The sequence below is a fragment of the Vicugna pacos genome, chromosome 2 (assembly GCF_048564905.1).
Source record: "Vicugna pacos chromosome 2, VicPac4, whole genome shotgun sequence".
Lineage (NCBI taxonomy): Eukaryota > Metazoa > Chordata > Mammalia > Artiodactyla > Camelidae > Vicugna > Vicugna pacos.
Genome location: NC_132988.1, coordinates 116,474,799 through 116,491,676, shown reverse-complemented (window position 1 = coordinate 116,491,676; position 16,878 = coordinate 116,474,799). Strand labels below are relative to the sequence as shown.

Sequence of the window (16,878 nt, the reverse complement as noted above, 5' to 3'; positions counted from 1 at the left end):
GCTCTAAGTTTGCTTCGACCCTAAATTGCCAAGTTTCAAGGAGCCAGGAGGCCCTAGAGGCCGGGCCGGAGGAGACACCCGATCCTGCCCCGCCATTCCCTTATCCCGCACACGTGGAAAAGACTCCAGTGTTGCCGACGCACCATGAGCTGAGAAAATTCAGATCCACCCGGTATTCCCTGAGCTACCTCCTGCGCGGGGGCTCCTTGACACTTGACCAAAATCCTGGGGGCAGGGGAAGGATTCTCAGGCCCATTTCGCAGATAAGAAAACTGAGGAATGGAGAGACAGGGATCTTCCCTACCCAAAGTCAGGCAGTCAGGAAGTGGCAGGGCTGGAATGAACCACCTGGGCTTGTCTGACTTCAAGTTCGCTACCACCCTCAGGATAGAAGAGTCGCTAAGGGTGTTCCAGAAAGGAACCCAGAAGATCTGAGGAAGCCAGGGTCACTAGCCTTGCTGAGTTTATAGAAGGGGGAAATCCTTTCCGTGTCTGCAAGAAACAGTGATGTACCTCGGCCCTCAAGCGCCTGTAAAGGGCTGAGTAGGCCGATGAGTCTGAGACATTTTCAGGTGGGACACCCCTCTTTTGGGGATGAAGAGGTCCAACTCGGGTTCTGGCCGTGCCTGTGTTAGCGCAGAAGCCAAGGACTCCCCTAGACTGTCTGGTGCAGCAGAACTACACTCCGAGACAAGCTTGCTTTCTTTTCTTAGGGAGGGGAGTCGTGACAAGTTCAGACTGCGGCCCCAGCCTTCCGGACAGAACCTTTGGCGGAGCTACCGCGGCTGCAGGATCTGAGACCCAGGGTACCCCGGAACTTGCCTGGCGCCAGCTGAGAGCCCGCCTAGAGTGCGTGGGCGCAACCCTGTGCTGTCCTGCAATTCCTAGGCTGACCTCCCACCCCTGGAGATAAAAACCCCCGCAGGGCGCCCCAGACTCGGTTTCCTGGTTGTGTGAGACGGTCTCCGTCTATGGAGAAGTCCATCCTCCGTAAGTCTAACGCCAAGTACTTCGGGTTTTGCTGTAGGATTCCTTGGTCTGCTGTAGGCTGTTCGTTGCAAAGACTCACTGCAAAGGCTTCCAGGGGCTGCCCTGCGTGGGGTTGGGAAGCGCGGGACAGAGGTGTCGGGAGAGGGCGCAGATCTGGTGAGAATTAAGCCAGGGCCCCCACATCGAAAGGGAACTGAGCGGCGCCTGGAACATAGTAGGCTTTATTTACTAGAGGTCATTTTCTGTGGTCAACATCCTTGCGCAATTGCCCCCAGAAGGCTAAACTTGGCACTTGTTCAAATATATTCTGCTAGCCTACATTTAACCTACCATATAAAAGAAAAACCAAATTTGTAGGCAGGGATCCTGCAAAGGACACACCAAAGCGGGAAGTGTATGGTCAACCCTGGGTTTTCAGTGAAGTGTTTTGTTGTGTTTTGTTTTTTAAGGGGTTGTAATAAGGAGTGTGAAGGCGGTCACATTCTGGCAGCTCAAAATTAGTTCCACAAACCGCGTCTACACAGGCAGCAGCGATTTAGAGAAGCAAACCAGGGCCTCTCCATCCCCCACCTGGCCTCCTGTGGGAAAAACAGGTTTGTGGGGGTGGGAATTGTCTGGATTAGCTGTCTGCAGTCATCAAACCATTTGGGTGATTCGCTTTGTTTTCACAGACAGGTTAAAAGGGGAGAAAAAAGAAAGAGTCCGTTATGGGTCGCCTGAGCAAGTGTCGATTTCAGCTTAAAGTGAATTGGAAAATTGAGCCTAATTATCCTAGGTAATTGCTTCAATTCTCCACTTGACTTTGCTAATGCAGATCTGTCCTGGGGTATGTTCAAAAAGACAGCCCCCTCTGTCCCTGAATATCTTGTTGTCACCTTTGAAAAGTTGCTGGCGTCAAACTACCATCAAACTGAAAGGCAATTGTATATGTGATGAGACGGCAAGAAGTAAAATTAAAAGACTAAATCAGTAAGATCATTTCTTGTAGCTTAAAATTAATTTATTTAACAAATATAGCTATAATATAAATGATAATAAAATTTCAAATATACAGTATATTACAACAATCCCTTCCAAAGGGAATCTTGAGAGCCACCCAAATGTACTGTTAAATAGAAACAGAATTTTTCGTTTTTATTTTACAATTTTTTTCCGGTACTGGTGAGAGAGAGGTCCCTTCAACCTACCTTTGTCGCGCATCTCTGCATCCCTCCCCCTTCAAAAGCAAATGTCCTGCTGTTACAGTTCGTAAGTTTTCCAATGGCAGGACCCAGGATCCAGGCATGTTCTTCTCTTTCTCTCTGACTGTTCTCATTTCCAAAATCTTCCAACACGAATTTCTCTGTGCTTTTCCTGCCTAGTGTCAGGACAGGAGGCAACGATGCAGGAGACCTGGCCTCTAGTTCTGGTCCAACCACGAACTCTGCTGGGGACTGTGGATCCGTTTCTCAACCTCTCTGGCCTCAGTTTCCCCATCTATAACACAAGGGGGTAGATCTAGATTCTGGAAGAGCTTTATGGGACCCTTCTAGCCATTCGGGGGAGGGGATCAGACTTCAGAGAGTGAACTTAGGGAGCAACCGAGGAAAAATCGGAGCAGTGTGGGGGTTTAAAGGGAAGCAGCCAGACGGTGCCCAACAGGGAGCGCCTGGGGAAGGCTCCTGCTGTTTGCTGAAGCCCAGCGCTGGAGGAATCGGCGGGCACCCAGTAGGCGACCCCGGGCATCTCTATGTCAGGTGGTACATGCTGTAGCCTACGTGGGCTGTGTAGAGTCCCACGGGCGCCACGGGCAGCGCAGCGCGCTGGAAGGGGCTGGAGGCGCCGTAGAGCGAGGCTCCTGCTGCAGCCGCGACGGCCGCGGGGCCGCCGAGTGGGAAGGAGAGGCCGAAGGCTGCGGGGGGCAGCATGGGTTTGGCGGCCATCTTCAGCTTTTCCAGCTCTGCCTCCTGCAGTCTCTTGGCCTTGGCGCGGCGGTTCTGAAACCAGATCTTCACCTGCGTCTCGGTGAGGCTGAGCGAGCTGGAGAACTCGGCGCGCTCGGCGATGGACAGGTACTGCTTCTGGCGGAACTTGCGCTCCAGCGCCAGCAGCTGTGCGGTGGTGAAGGGCGTCCTCGGCTTGCGGTTGGTCTTGTGCTTGCGCAGGGTGCAGGCCGGGGGGCTCAGCCGCCCTAGGGGGCCGAGAGAGAGAAACGCAGGGGGTTAAGGATCGGCGCAGGAGACTAAGCCGTCCATAAAGGGGTAATAATAGCCAATGACAACACCCGCTATTCGTTTTCCGTCGAGCACCGTGTGAGGCACTTGGAAAATATTTTTTCCAATTGCCACCGCAACCCCGCAGGGTGGACGTTTTTGCCTACCTTTTGCAAATGAGGAAACTAAGATTCCAGGGGAAACATACCATGTTCAAGGCCCGAAATAACTGAGAAAGGGCGGAACAGCTCTTAGGAAAGCCTTTCACAGTGGGGCCTTCTCCCACCGCCGCCACATGGGACGGTGGATGTTAAAAGAACAATGAAACAGGCAGAAAGAGGCCTTGCACCCAGCCCAAGATCACATTTAGTTTTATGCGTTGGATAAACATTTATCTTTGCTCACCAAGTGCTCAGCACTGAGCTAGGCCGTTTTGTGGCCTAGAATTGAGCTCTCCAAATTCCACACTCTTTCCCTTGGAACAGCGCTTTCCTACAGGGTTCTAAGCGCAGTCCCGGCAGAGCCAAGTTGGTGCAACCCCGGATGTCACGAACGTGGCACTATGGCCAAGTCTCAAATATGAAAAGTACCATGGTTTGGGGAGATGCTTCATTTTAACAGGGTGGCTTCTTCTGATTGTTTCTATTGTCTCCTGGGCCTCTCCCACCCGAGCGCCTGGGCCCTCTGGTCACATTCACATGTATGTGGGGAGCGGGGACAGAGGGCTGTGCAATGGCTTCTCCACCTGGACCTCAGTCCACAGAGATCAACACCGCTGGTGGCGAGCTGTCTTTTTCTTACGGCATCACAATACACTTCAAGGATAGGTTGTGTGTGAGCACCCCCCGCAGAGGGCTCATGCAGATCCAGGACGGGGTCCGAGGGGCGAATCAACCCCTGCCACACCCAGCGGCTGCGGCCGGTTAAAATCAAAATGTAGAACAAATTATTCCCAGGACAACAGAGACCACGTTGACTTTGGGGTCGGAACCCGGGCCCTAAAAGAATTCCCAAGTCCTGGAGACGATGCCTTGCTTATGCAGCAGCTTCCCTCGGGAGAGAAATGAAGTCAAATTGAGAATGTTTCACCATGCGGGTTTTGCCTAATTATGCATTTTTGGACGCTTAAAAAAAAAAAAAGATCTTTGGGCCCTCAGGCCGCCAGGATGTGAGTCAAGCAAAATCTCGTGTTAACATCCCCTCTTTTTCCCAGCTCGAGGCCATTGAGAGTCCGGGAAGCAGTTGGCCCCCGACTCGCTTTCCGCCCGGCCACCCGAGGGGCGGGAGACGAGGGAAACGTCACTCCCATCGGCAGCAACAACCCAGCGCTGGGCCACCTTCTCCTGCAATTAGGCCCAGGGAGGGGCCGGCCTTTCAAAGACGTTTAAACCCCAGATAAAAATCATTCCTCAGCATCACGCCATTGAATTCGGGTTGCTATTATGCCGCACAAAATAATCGGAGGAAACTAGGAAAACTTGGGAATTTCCCGTGCTCCTGAAATATCTCCGAGCGTGTTCACTGGTCAGAGAAGCCAGGGGGCCTCGAAGCCTCGGAACGACCCTGAAGGCTCCTTTCGCGGCTGGAGTCCGCTTCAATGGCCCAATCCTAGACATTTGGGAGCTCCTGACCATATTGGAGGGGGCGCCTCCCACTAATGGACTTGATGCCCCGCCCCCTCCACTGGAACCCGAGCGCCCCCCTCCAATGATCCATCCACCCTAGCACCAAGTATCTACCTGAAACAACATGAAGGCGGAGGTCGGGTGGGGTGGGGGGTGGAGGTGGTAATTTGCAAGAGCTTCAGACTCTCTGTTCAAAGAAATACCGTATGGAGGGGGTTGGGGGAGAAGAAATGGGAAGGGGCGTTAGTGGCTTCTACTATGAGAAAGTGAAACTTGCGCGCTGGAAAGATGTCCTCACCACTCGAACCCGCCCGTTGGGGTAACGGCGAAGTAAGGGGGCTTAGGGTCTGACAAAGAAGCCAGAACTCACTCCTAGGGTCGTTTGGTGGAGGCAGGAGGAGAGGGTGCCCAGACACTCGTGTCCTACAAGTGAACTCCTACCTGCAGGGTCACCGGGCCAAGGTAAGAAGCCTGCGAAAGTGGACCTGAGGGCTGGGCCTCAGCCAGGCCTCGAACCCTCTTCCTAGGTGGGAGTGGGGAAAGGCAGAAACCGTGGCCTCCCTGCCAACCCATCTGCGGCACCGGCTCCAGGTACCCGGCTGCAGGTACGCAGACACCAGAGACAAGCAGGCGCCGGCGCTCGCTCGGCCTGGAACCCTCGGGTCCCACAACCCCGCCTGGCCCCCTCCCCCGCCACCTGAGTTCTGGCTACTCACTGGCCGGAGGCGGGGAGAAGCGGGGGTTCTGCATCCACGGGGTCCTCTCGGGCTTCTCGGGGCTCTCAGCTTTGACGAGGGCATCGTCTGGCAGCTTGAGGAGTCCTCCCACCGAGAAATGGCCGAGCGGTCGCGGCGAGGACGGCGCGTCTGGGGCGCCCAACGACCCAGGCCGGGCGCCCAGGGGCTGCGCGGAGCCGCCCGCCGCCTGTGAGCCCTCGGAGGCCGCCAGGACGCTGTCCTTGGCCCCGGGCTTCCTGTGATCGGCCATGAGCGCCTCCACGCTGAAGGGCAGAAGCGAAGGAGACACTTTGGGTTTGGCCCCCTCCTCGTCTGCGCCCATGGCGGCTGCCGTGGCCGAGGTGGTGCTGGGGGTCTGGCCCCCGCCGCTCCCCGCCGGCTTGCCGAAGGCGGAGTCCTCCACTTTGACACCGAGTGGCAAAGAAGTCATGTCAGCAGCCGGGGCCATGCAGAGCCGGGTCCCCCCTCCAGCCGCAGCTCGGGCCAGCCGCCGGGCATGAGCTTCGGGCGGGCTGGGAGCGCGGCCGGCCTCTGGGAGCGCCCGGGGCCCTGGCCGGGCGGGCCTTCCCGCGCGCGCCTCCCGCCCCTCCCCAGAAGGCCAGCTCTGGCGCTCCGGGCCTGGTTCTCCGCTGGCGCCGCGGCGCAGGCCGAGTTCCCGGGCGCACTAGCCGGCTCCGGGTCGGGCAGCCGCTCCCCAGAGAACTTGTTAATAAGGCGAAGCCAGCGCGGCGGCGGCCAATCAGCGCGCGAGGGGGCGGGCCCGGAGCGATCCATTGGGCCCCGCTCCTGCGGACTTGCCCCGAGGCGCCCTGGGCCTGGGGGCGCGCAGGGCAGGGCCCGGCCCGCGGAGAGCAGAGGAGGGGAGGGGGCGCGCGAGAAACTTTCCTCCGAGCTAAAGCCCTGGCCGCCTCTCTCCGTGTGGGTCTCCCTGGGTCTCTGTTTTTGTGTGTCTTGGATTCTCTCTCGCTCCTTTTCCTCTGCTCTCCCTTCTCCAACCCTTCCCTTATCGCCCCTCTTCCCCACCCCTCCCCTTCTCCTCTACTTTCCTGTTTCTCTTATCGCTCCTCTTACCTTTCTCTTTAGTCAGTTGCTGTCCGTTTCTCCCTAGTGAATAGTGGAGGATAGTTTCCCTACCACGATAATTCGAATTGAGGCCATTTCTTACATATTCCTTTTTATAGTTTAAAAAACCTGCAGGGTTAGGTATTACAGTATAAAGACATAATAGTTTCTTTTTTAAACGCCTTCATTTCCTTCTGTTTCAATTTTCAAAACTTTACCTCTACGTGAAAGTGGACCTTTGTCTTCTTCTAAGCGCCTGACTGAAGTTTGCCTAAGCCACGCTCCTGTGGTGCTATGAATGTTAAGAATAAGAATACATTGTTACCCGGAATCGATAATCGAGTTTCATACCTGATGTGCGCTTTCTCCTCTGTGAACTACTTTTGGGAGGATTACAACACGTATACCGGCGACGGGCTTGGGGGAAGGGGTTAGTTCTTTTGATATAGAACTTAAATGAATATAAAACCAACAGAAGGTCAAAAAACACTGATCTGGCCTTAACATGACCTCGAACAGCGCACCCGCAGAAACAGTAACACCTCGCTGTCTCTGGATCGCTGATCTCGGTGGGGTGGTGGCACAGGCACATCTGGGAGAGAAGGCCGGGAAAAGATGACTGTTCTCGGCAGGATCCTTGGTGCTGGGCTGGAGAACTTTTATTTTGTCAGTTTCGGAGGAAACGTGATTTTATTTTTTGCTGTTAAAAGACACAGAGGCAAATGAGATGAGGGTGTGGGGAGAAGTAAGATTTACACAAAGTGGGGTTGGGGCTCGGCGGGTTTTCTGCGCCTCCTCTTTATGGCCTCTTATCCCGGGGCCCAGGCTGGCGGCTCCCGGGGAGCTAGCGGCGGTGATTGGCGGCTCTCCGGGACCGACCATTGATGACTGCGGGGTTCTAATCTCCAGGAAACACAAGGGGCTGCCGTGACCATTTAGGGGGTAATTATCCGAGCGCGCAGGGACAGCGAATTCCCTCGCCTTTTAACTGGGCGCAATAAAAACTGTAGATTAGGGGAGTCCAGATTAAGGAAAATGAATTACTAAAGCGGGAACTTTATTACCCGGACGGCGTCCGGGGTCTGGCGGGAGGGGTCGGGTTGCGAGCGCTGAGGCGGCTGGAAGCCTCACATCCGTCCACAGACGCTCAGGCCCGGGGCGGGTTCGGGAATACTCGGTCTGTGAAGTCTAAGCCGCCTCTCCAGACTTCTTAGCCCTGAGACTGCAGCACAAGCATCCGGCAGTGTTTAGGGCCCCCAGCTCGCGTAGGGCCCGGCTGGAGCCACGGCGAAGGGACACGGCCTCTCCAAAGGCACCAGGGATCAAGGAGAATAGTGTCCCTCCTCCAGGCGGGGAAATCGCAGTCCCAGAGGTTTGCCTGGGGGCACAAGGATGTAAGGCCATACAACCCAACTTTAGAGCTGAGTGACCTGCCATTCAGCAAGGCCCTAGGCCCAACATCTTGCTAACAGCGCAGCCCGGATGGCCAACTTCTATTGCCCGCATTTCCAATTAAACTTTCCCTGGAACAGGCGAGCCGGAATCTCACTCTGTACTCGGATTGAAGAGGGAGAGGAAACCGAGGCTTCTTGGCTGTTTAGGTGAACACTTAAAAAGTGAGAAGTGTGTCTTTCGGATGGGACCTACTTTGTTGCACCCTTGCCTCCCAGATCACCTTGAGAATCTGATATAACTAAGAACTTCCTAACTAGAAAACGCACATCAGCAGAAACAACTTCAAAGGCTCTGTAGCCACTTGGAGACCTCCAGATAAGGACCCTTGCTTTAGGGTGGAGCTGGGGCTCGAACTCCAAGAGTGGAGGCGCGCGGCGCAGAGGGGGCTCAAGGCTGTGTCCGGCGGGCGCAGCAAGGCCAGGCCGCAGGGCGGGGGCCGGACGGCCGGGCGGCGGGAGAAGGGCCGCATCGCTAATTGCGGGGATAAACAATCTGTCACGATCCCTCAGAGCGCCTAATAGGCAGACGAGGATGTTGTTTTTAGGCGCCAGCGGCGGCCCGATCAAAGGCAGCAGCCGGCTCAGGGGCCCTTGAAGTCGCGCCCCCGCCTCCTGGGAGCAAACCTCCTAAGCCCGCAGCCCCCAGCCCTGCCGCCCGCCCCTCGGCTTCGCGAGCCCGTCCCGAACCCCATGGCATCTTTTTAGGTTCGGTCTGGGTTCGTGTCAGCTCTGGCTCGGCGCGGCGGATTAGCGGCAAGCACGCGTTGCAGAGAGAGAAGAGTGTCTGCAGAGGGAAGGGGGTTCAGAGTGGATTCCACGCGGAATCCATGCTCAGATAGCGCGGAGCTCTTCCACTTATCTGCCCCTGGACTACGGAAGAAGATGCCCACGGTCTCAGGGAAGGGAGTCAGAGAAAAGAAACAAAATGTCTATCTGTCCCCCGGGCGTGTTGTTCCCGCGGGAGGAAAGGCACAAGTTTCGGGCAGTGAGGGAGCATTCTCTGCGTTTATTTTTGTCTGGGCCTTTTCGGATTTCCCGGCCGGCGGGTTCCGAGAGCTGACAGGGCCGGGGTGCCGCGCCTGTTATCTCGCCGCCAGCACTAACCCCCAGGCGCTTCTACCCCCGGCATTTCTCCGCGCGGCCGCTGTGGCCAAGAAAGCCCGGCTGTAATTCATGCCTGGCAAGGGCAGGGCTGGCCCGCAGCAGATAAAGCTCGGGGACTGGCGCTGGGCTTCCGTCCTCGCGCGCTCCTTTCCCCTCCCCTCCTCGCCCGCCTTGCTCCATCTCCCTTCACTCTCGGGCATCTTAAAACTCTCCCCGTGCCCCAACAAAGCATCTCAGCATTTTGGCCCCTAAAGACGGTGTGTCCTGCGTCCCCTCACTGGGCAAGTGATGGTGGTGTCCGCCCCCCCAAAAAAACTTATTTTACGGGACTGTGTGGTGCGAGAGGAAGGGTGGTGTTTTTTGACTACCCCCTTGTGGGCAAAGATTCGTTTTGAGAGGGATCCCATCTTAAAGACCCCTGCGACTATCTGGGTATTGCGCACGGGTCAGATGAGCTTGCAGGCGATTCTCTCATTTGGGCATTCGTTGTCGCCTCCCTTGGGTTTTTGTTTACGCCCCTCCCCCCTTTCCCCATGCATTTTGTGGCTTCGACCCAGGAATCCCGCGTGCATTTTTAAACTGTGCAGCTCAGTGGGATCCTTCGGCAATTAGCGAGCCCCAAACAGTCCTCTTTAATAGAATGAATGTGCTATGAAAACCGATTACCCGGAACGATTTATTTTGGTGGGAATTCACCAATCTCCAGGAGGGTGACGGAGGGGGAGAGTGGGGAGGTATTTTGTCCTGAGGGAAGGGGGATTGACGGGTAGACAGAAAGCAGGACCCCGGGATCCCCCAACCTGCGGAGGGGGGCTCCCGACCCCGAGTTCTCCAGTCTTTTGGCCTCTGTAGCCTAGAAGTCAAACAGCTAGGAGTCAGAGGTTTGCGAAACTGTCCCAGAGTCACTGATGGTGTCCTTCGGGAGGGTTTCACAGCTTTCCAGAGAAAGACTCTGAAGAGCTAAGAACTCCAGGAGTCTTCAGCTACTGCCTGAATATCCCAACCAAAAAGCTTTCTGCTTTCCCGGGACGTGGGCAGAACTTAACGCCTTTCAAGAGTTTTGGTACCCTTCTTTAATGCGAAGTCAAAAAAAGCTACCTGTAAAAAAATGTTTTCTCCTTCTTGCTAATTCCCCCGCTTAAATGGGCCCAGCTTGTGCGGTGGAATTGCCCAAGTGCGGTGAATTTCAGCCGGCGCCAGGGAGAAATCCACAAGCCCGACTCCCTGCTTCTTTCCTCTTCCTGCCCTTCCCCCCCCCCCCCTTGCTTCTTTCCTCTTGGTCAGGCCAGGGCTTCCTTGTGTCTTTAAATTCGGAAGGGGGTGAGGGGGCCTAGATCCGCGGGGGGAGAGAGGGGCCCCCCTTTCAAATGGCCCAAATTAATGTGATCGCGACATGAGGGTGCACTTGGGGAAGATGAAAGCGGAGGCCGGCCGGCTCCTCCTAGAGCTCTATAATTATAGATAATATATCCCATTTCAAAGCAATTAGACCAATCAGGCGTAACGAACCACTTTGCTGCCGACGAATAACAAAGGCGCAGGGTTATTTAAGCCTGGAGATGTCAGGCAGACCCCGAGGCTCCAGGGGACGACCAAACGTCTTCCATCCTGACTCTGCCCACCCTGGGCCGAGGAAGGTTCACCCTTCTCCCCCCAAGATCTGCCCAGCATCTCAGTTCCGGCTGGGGCCTGGAGGGGTAGGGGGTTGGAAGAAATGGAAGGAAGAGAATTGACTTTTTTTGATCTGGGTGTCAGGGCTCTTGTCAGAGGTTTCACAAACTTTATCCGATTTAATCCTCTCTACCCTGGGAGAGAGGTATTATAGGCTTTTTGTTTTTTTTTTTTTAATCCCTTCCAGATGACAGACTAGAATCAGAGAGGTTAAGCATCTTGCCCAGGGTCACACAGCTAGTTAGTGGTGGTGCCAGGATCTGGACACAGGTGGGTTGGAACCCCCAACCCACTCTTTTCACTCTTTGTAGTGGTCTCCTTCATTGAGCTTTCAAATATGAAAAGCATTAAAATACAGAGGATGCTGGCAGAATTTGGTGGCACCACCTCCCAGTCCCTCTCCCAATCCACAAAATGGGTTTTTGGTCCAGCACTTCCTACCCTTCTCTCCTCCTCCTCCCCTTCTGTTGCTCACCACCTTCTCATGTCCTGAAAACTGTCCAGTTTTCCCATGAATTTATCGAATGTCGAAGATCTCAATTCTCTCTGAGAAGAAAACTGACCTAGGCTGTGAACTGCTTCACCAGCTAAGGGCCATTTTTTTTTTCTGAGCCTCTGTTTGTCACCTTCAAAGGGGGCACACTCCTCCTCAGCTCAGATACATTGAGTTCAGCCCTCTGGCCACTGTGGTTGCACCCTGGGGCCATTCCACTGGACTCCACACTGTGGCAGATTCCCAGCATTTCGAGCACGCATCCAGAGGTGTCTGGGACCTTCCTCTGGATTTACAAATTCCTCTCCTGTGGGAGGATGTGGGATAGGGGAGGCTGGCCCTGCTTTGCGAATAGAGGGAGGCCCAAGGTCCCTGTGCAGGTGGGGAATCTTGAATTTCATCCCCAGCTCGGTAACCTGGGGAAAGAGGCAGAGCGGGAGGCCAGACAAGAAGGGGATGGGTAGGAACCATGATCAAGAGACAGGCAAAAAGATGCTCAGCTTCGGAGATGGCGGGAGGATATAGCAGATGGATACAGGGATGCTGACAGCCAAGCGTCTCTGCGATCCAAGCACTTCTGAAAGACCTAAATATTGAGTAGAATGGAAGGCAAGTTTGAGATGCCTAGGAAGGCCAGAGCTGAGACTGGGAAAGAGAGCAGTCTAGGGGCGCCCAGGGAGTATCCTCTGAAGTGTGGACCCACACCACTGGCTAGCCAACGGGACAATGCTGAGTACTCGGGCACAGAAACCACCCCTTCTGATACCAGGAATGGTCCCTCCAGACTGTAGAGAGATGGGGGCAAAGTGGTCTGGGAGGCCCTTGGGAGCCTCTCAACCCAACTCCCACTTCTGCCCCTCTTTCTCTCTGGGGTCTCTCCCTCAATCCCTGGCTTTTGATCTGCCTTTCCTGCACCTTCTTTTTCTTAGTTTCTCTCTCTCTCTCTCTCTCTCTCTCTCTCTCTCTCTCTCTCTCTCTCTCTCTCTCTCTCGTCTGTCTCGGTCTCTTCGGGTGGATCTCGTGGGTGGATCTCACAGCCTCTATCTTTTCATCTCTCTGCTCTGTGTCATTCTCTGTGTCATTGTCTCTCTCCATTACCATGTCTCTTCCCTGGCCTCCCTGACTGTCCCTTTCTCGCTGTCTCTCTCCTCCCCTACCCTCCTCCCCATTCAGTTGGAATCACGACCCTCAAGTCACTCAGAAGTTCACGCGACTCCAGTGAGTTCTTTCTGCAGATAGTTTTCCATTTCTGGGGCGGCAGTCGGCACCTTTGGGAGCATTAGGTAGCCCTTCTCCCTGTCCTGCCTCCTGCCTCTGCCGCCCATGGCCCGAAGCTAGTAGTAATTGGTCTCCCCATCTAGACCTTGAGCTGCTCAATATATCTTCCCTTAGGGTCATCGAGAAGACAGAAAAGGAGAGTGGCAGGGGCCAAATGGGACCCAGCACAGGCTCTCAGTGGGCTCCGAAGACATCCCAGGTCACCCACACCGTCCCAGAATCCGAGGGCAGAAATGTCAAATGCAGAGCTGGGGAGGGGGTGAGAGTGGCCAGGGAACTGAGGGAGCCGACAGCACAGAAGGCAGCCTATCTGTAAAGAGAGGCCCCTGACCCTGTTCCAACCCTCCCTCCAGTGCCAGGCACTTAGGTCTGACCCCAGCCAGTTCCTTCTTGGCTACTCACAACCCACTCCTAAGGATTCAGACGGGCACAATCCAGGCCACCACAGGTCTGGGCACTCTTATCCTCCACCTCCACCCTATACCCTGTTCCCTTCCCACCTTTGAGATCCTTGGACCTCACTTTCTTTGCCCATGAGCATGAATGAAGGATGCTCATCCCACGAAGTGAGCTGGGTACTTCCCTCCTGGGTAGGATGGAGGGGTAAGGGAGATAGTGGCAGAGAAGCTTCCAGCGTGTAGTAAGCGCTCAGTTGGGGCGCTGTGGAACACATGTTCCATAAATAGGGAAACTGAGGCCCAAAGAGGAGTCATTTTCCCATGGCCTCTGAGCTAGAAGCCTACAGGAATGGCACTAAAACATAGGTTGTCCAACCCCTAGTGCAGTGCTCATCCTTCCCCACCGCCGGGAAGGTCAGGAAACCTGGACGTTCCAGCTGTGACCAGTGGCTTGCACCTTTGCGACCTCACAGAGGACCATGTCCATTTGAGAGGATTCAAATGCAAAAAAAAAACTGTAAAGTGCGGTGCACCTTGGGACACTCTAGCCTTGGTAGATTCAGGGAGCATCTGTCTGTCCCACCTCTCCTGTCAGGGCCAGGGCACCGGCTCGCCTGAGCCCTGGGACAGGGTTCAGTTCTTGGAGCCAGGCCCCTGGAGGGAACCCGCTTTGACTGAGCACCTACTATGTGGTAGATGCTCCGGATGCATTATCACAGTCAACTCTCACGACGGTCCCCGAGGGGACATCCCACTTTCCAGATGAAAAAACCGAGATTCAGAGAGTTGAAGTAGCGTGTTCCGGGCAGCGCAGCCGGGGCATGGGGACACCAGGACTGGGAAAGGGAAGAAGGGGAGTCTTTGTTGTCCCCGTCTCAGCCTCTGCCTGGGGTAGATGGGCCGTGGGGGATGTAAATGCCTGAGGCTTTGGTTCAGTTGTCCCCCCAATCCCACTGCCAGCGGGTTTAGGCTGGATTGTGGTGACCGCCGGACTGGACTTCCTCAGACCCTCAAATTTCAGGTGCGCCGGGCCGAGGCGGGGCCGCGACTCCCTACAGGGCCACGCCCCTCGCCGTGCCACGCCCCTCGCCGTGCCACGCCCCTCTGGACGCTGCGGAGTCCTGGCCCCGCCCGCGGCCTCGGAGGTGCGTTATCCCATGAATGATAAACCCCTGCCTGGACCTCAGCTGCTACATCTATATAATAGACATAATGAGCCTCACTTTGTCGTCCTCACGGAGACTGTGTGAGGAGGATTCGAGTCCAGGGAAACTGGAAAAATGAGGAGCCGAACGCCAGGACGGGGAATAATAAGTCTCATTAATAATAGTTAACACGTATTGACAATTACTATTGCCAAGCGTTGTTTGGAACTCTTAACGAGTCATTTAATCCCGACAGCATCTCTATTTTTATCCCTGATTTACATTTGAAAGCTGGAGTTAGTTTACATCGACAAAAACCAACATAGAAACACAGTGCTCTAAGATTTCTCATGGTACCTCAGGGGATTCTCAGGGTGCCCCACTGCATGGAGGTACCTCACTTTGGAGACCCCAGCTCTGGACTCCCTGATGGGGAAAGGGCAAAAAAGGCTGTAAAGCCCGGCCCCGCCCACAGGGCCTGGTGCTTCCAGCTCGGATCCCTGCGAGTGGCCAGCTGGGGTGGCTCCCCACAGCACGCTTGTGTGGGCCCCCAAGATGAGTTCAAGGCCTGGAATAAAGAGGGGACACTTCAGAGGAGAGGTGGATGGATGAATTTCCCTCCCTGAGCCTTCCTGACGGGAGAATTATTCTCCCAGGCAGCCCCCTCCCCAGCTTTTCCTGCAGGAAAGAGCAAACCGTCTCAGGGCCCCTCAGCAGCTGAAGGTGCCCCCAGCCCTCTTGAGCTTCTCCCTTCCCAGCCAGGGATGCAGGGCAAGCCCACCTGAAAGGGACCCTTTCCATCCCTGCGGAGACCGCCTATCTGATCAGATGGTGAGTCCCGGGACGCAGCCCAATTAAGTGAAAAGAGATCCGGCCTTATCAGGTTCAGGCGTAGTCCCGGCGGTGGTCCCGCGGCGGCCCCGGAGGGTCCCTGTCTGTTTGATTTTCCTGCTCAGACACACTTGTTTAAACAGACCCATCAGGGCCTCCAGTAACCGGAGCCAACCAGGAGCGTGATTGCCACAGAAGGGGAGGCCGGCTCAGATGGTGAGGTAGGGAAAGGCGAATGGGACAGACCGGGCAGAAGCACCTTTAGAATCTGGAACAGTCTTCCTCTGGTAGTTTGCTCCGCGAGTTCCAATCCTGGCTCCACCCCTTCCGGCTTTGTGCCTTTGGAGGAGTTCCTCCTGCCTCCCTTTCTCATTATGGGACAGGATTAAACGAATAGGGACACCTCTTAAAGTGCTCAGAGGGACTTAGTGACCTGGGAGTCCCCATCACAGCAACCCCAAGAGATGGATACTCCAAACCTGAGATGTGGGTACCACTGTGTCCCTTTTAATAGGTGAGGAAGCCGGGCTCCAGAGAGGTTCGGTGACTTAGATGTCTGGAGGCAGCATCCTAATCCAGCCCTGGGGCCCCAAAGCCTGTTTTCTTTCCACCCCACGCTGCCCTGAGGACAGTTCCAAGTTCAGGGTCAAGGTCAGGGTTCTGCACCTGCATGGTGAGGGGAGGGGCAGAGCACAGTGACACAGAGGAGTCGGCCATCTCCTCTTCAGGGTCCGTGGGGCTCTCTCCTCCCTACATCTCCCAGCATGATGCCTGCTTCCCCTCCTCCTCCCCTCCAAATCTGGTCCCATCAGCGGCCACCTTGGGTGCCTTGCTGTTGCCCACCCACTCCTGCCTCAGGACACCTGAAATGCTCTCTCAAATATCCCCATGGCTGCATCCCTCACATCCTTTGAGGTCTTTGTTCAGATGTCACCGTCTCAGAGAAGGCTGACCTGACCACCATCCCCCAGCTGATCACCCCTCTATCCGTCTTTATTTTTCTCCATAGCCTGCATTGCCACCCAACATTTTATTATCATTTCTGTGATTATCTGTCTCTCCCATTCAGCGCCATAAGGGCAGATGCTTTATTCTGCTCATGACTGGCTCTCCAGCACCTAGCACGGTCTGGGCACCTAGCAGTTGCTCAATAAATATTTGTGAATGACTGAATAAATCTGCAAACTCGCCATGACTTTAGCAAAGTTACTGACCTCGGCATGTCTCCTTCTTCTCATCTGTAAATGGGCCTAGAAAGTCTACCCACTTGATTTTGTGAGGAACAAAACAAGAAAAAGCATGTGCAGTACTTGGTGCAGTGAAAGTTCTTTTCTGACCAAAAGAGGTCAGTGGGTTTTCCAGAAGATTCTTGTTGTTAGACAGAGTGATGCAACAGGACCTACCTCGGTGCCAGGTTTTGATCGCTCAACCTCAGGAGATAAAGCCACTTCCCATCCGATGGTTCATCTGAGCTCAACGTGACTATCTGACTAACCAGATGTCGGGGCATTTTGCAGATGCAAGGGCAAGGCCCAGAGAGATCAGGACACTGCCCGGTTGTCACGTTTCCAAGAGAACTCACTTGGCTCTGCTCTAAGTCCCCATCCCAGGACTGGCAGCTGGTTGGTTGACATTCTTGGACCTGAGCCAGGTGCCATCCTTGGGAGGGCAGTGATGTAGGCTCAAATAAGGTGGCTCCTTCGGAGGAGCTGGTGCCAGGAGGACACTGGGGCTCAGGGCAGCTTGTGAGTTGAGGGCCTGGGAGAACAGACAGAGTTTGGACCTGTAAAATGGAGGAGAATAAGCCGGTCCACAGCATGGGCACACCAGCAGGAGGCAGGAAGGTGCAGGTCATGTGGGGTGCAAAGGCCAGGAGGTGACCCCAAGACTTCATGGCA

The 16,878-nt window shown here is 55.1% G+C and overlaps 1 protein-coding gene and 1 long non-coding RNA gene across 2 annotated transcripts; one reads left to right on the top strand and one right to left on the bottom strand.

The window, feature by feature from the left end:
* Positions 1-853: 853 nt before the first annotated feature.
* On the top strand, positions 854-1,860 carry LOC140700622 (uncharacterized). The gene is made up of 3 exons (XR_012079070.1): positions 854-990; positions 1,440-1,583; positions 1,662-1,860. It is a non-coding gene; the product is annotated as an uncharacterized lncRNA (long non-coding RNA).
* A 112-nt stretch (positions 1,861-1,972) lies between these two features.
* MSX1 (msh homeobox 1) lies at positions 1,973-6,226 on the bottom strand. Its single transcript, XM_006216368.3, has 2 exons — positions 5,524-6,226; positions 1,973-3,160 (listed from the first exon to the last, which is right to left on the bottom strand). Exons 1-2 carry the CDS (start codon positions 5,990-5,992, stop codon positions 2,718-2,720), a joined length of 912 nt encoding a protein of 303 aa, XP_006216430.2. The 5' UTR covers positions 5,993-6,226; the 3' UTR covers positions 1,973-2,717.
* Positions 6,227-16,878: the final 10,652 nt, after the last annotated feature.

What these genes read in the sequence shown, in the direction of transcription:
- MSX1 (XM_006216368.3), bottom strand. Translation starts at nt 5,992, where the DNA reads ATGGCCCCGGCTGCTGACATGACTTCTTTGCCACTCGGTGTCAAAGTG. An exon ending in CTTCTCCCCGCCTCCGGCCA is followed by an intron (nt 3,161 to 5,523) that starts GTGAGTAGCCAG and finishes TCGGCCCCCTAG; the next exon opens with GGCGGCTGAGCCCCCCGGCC.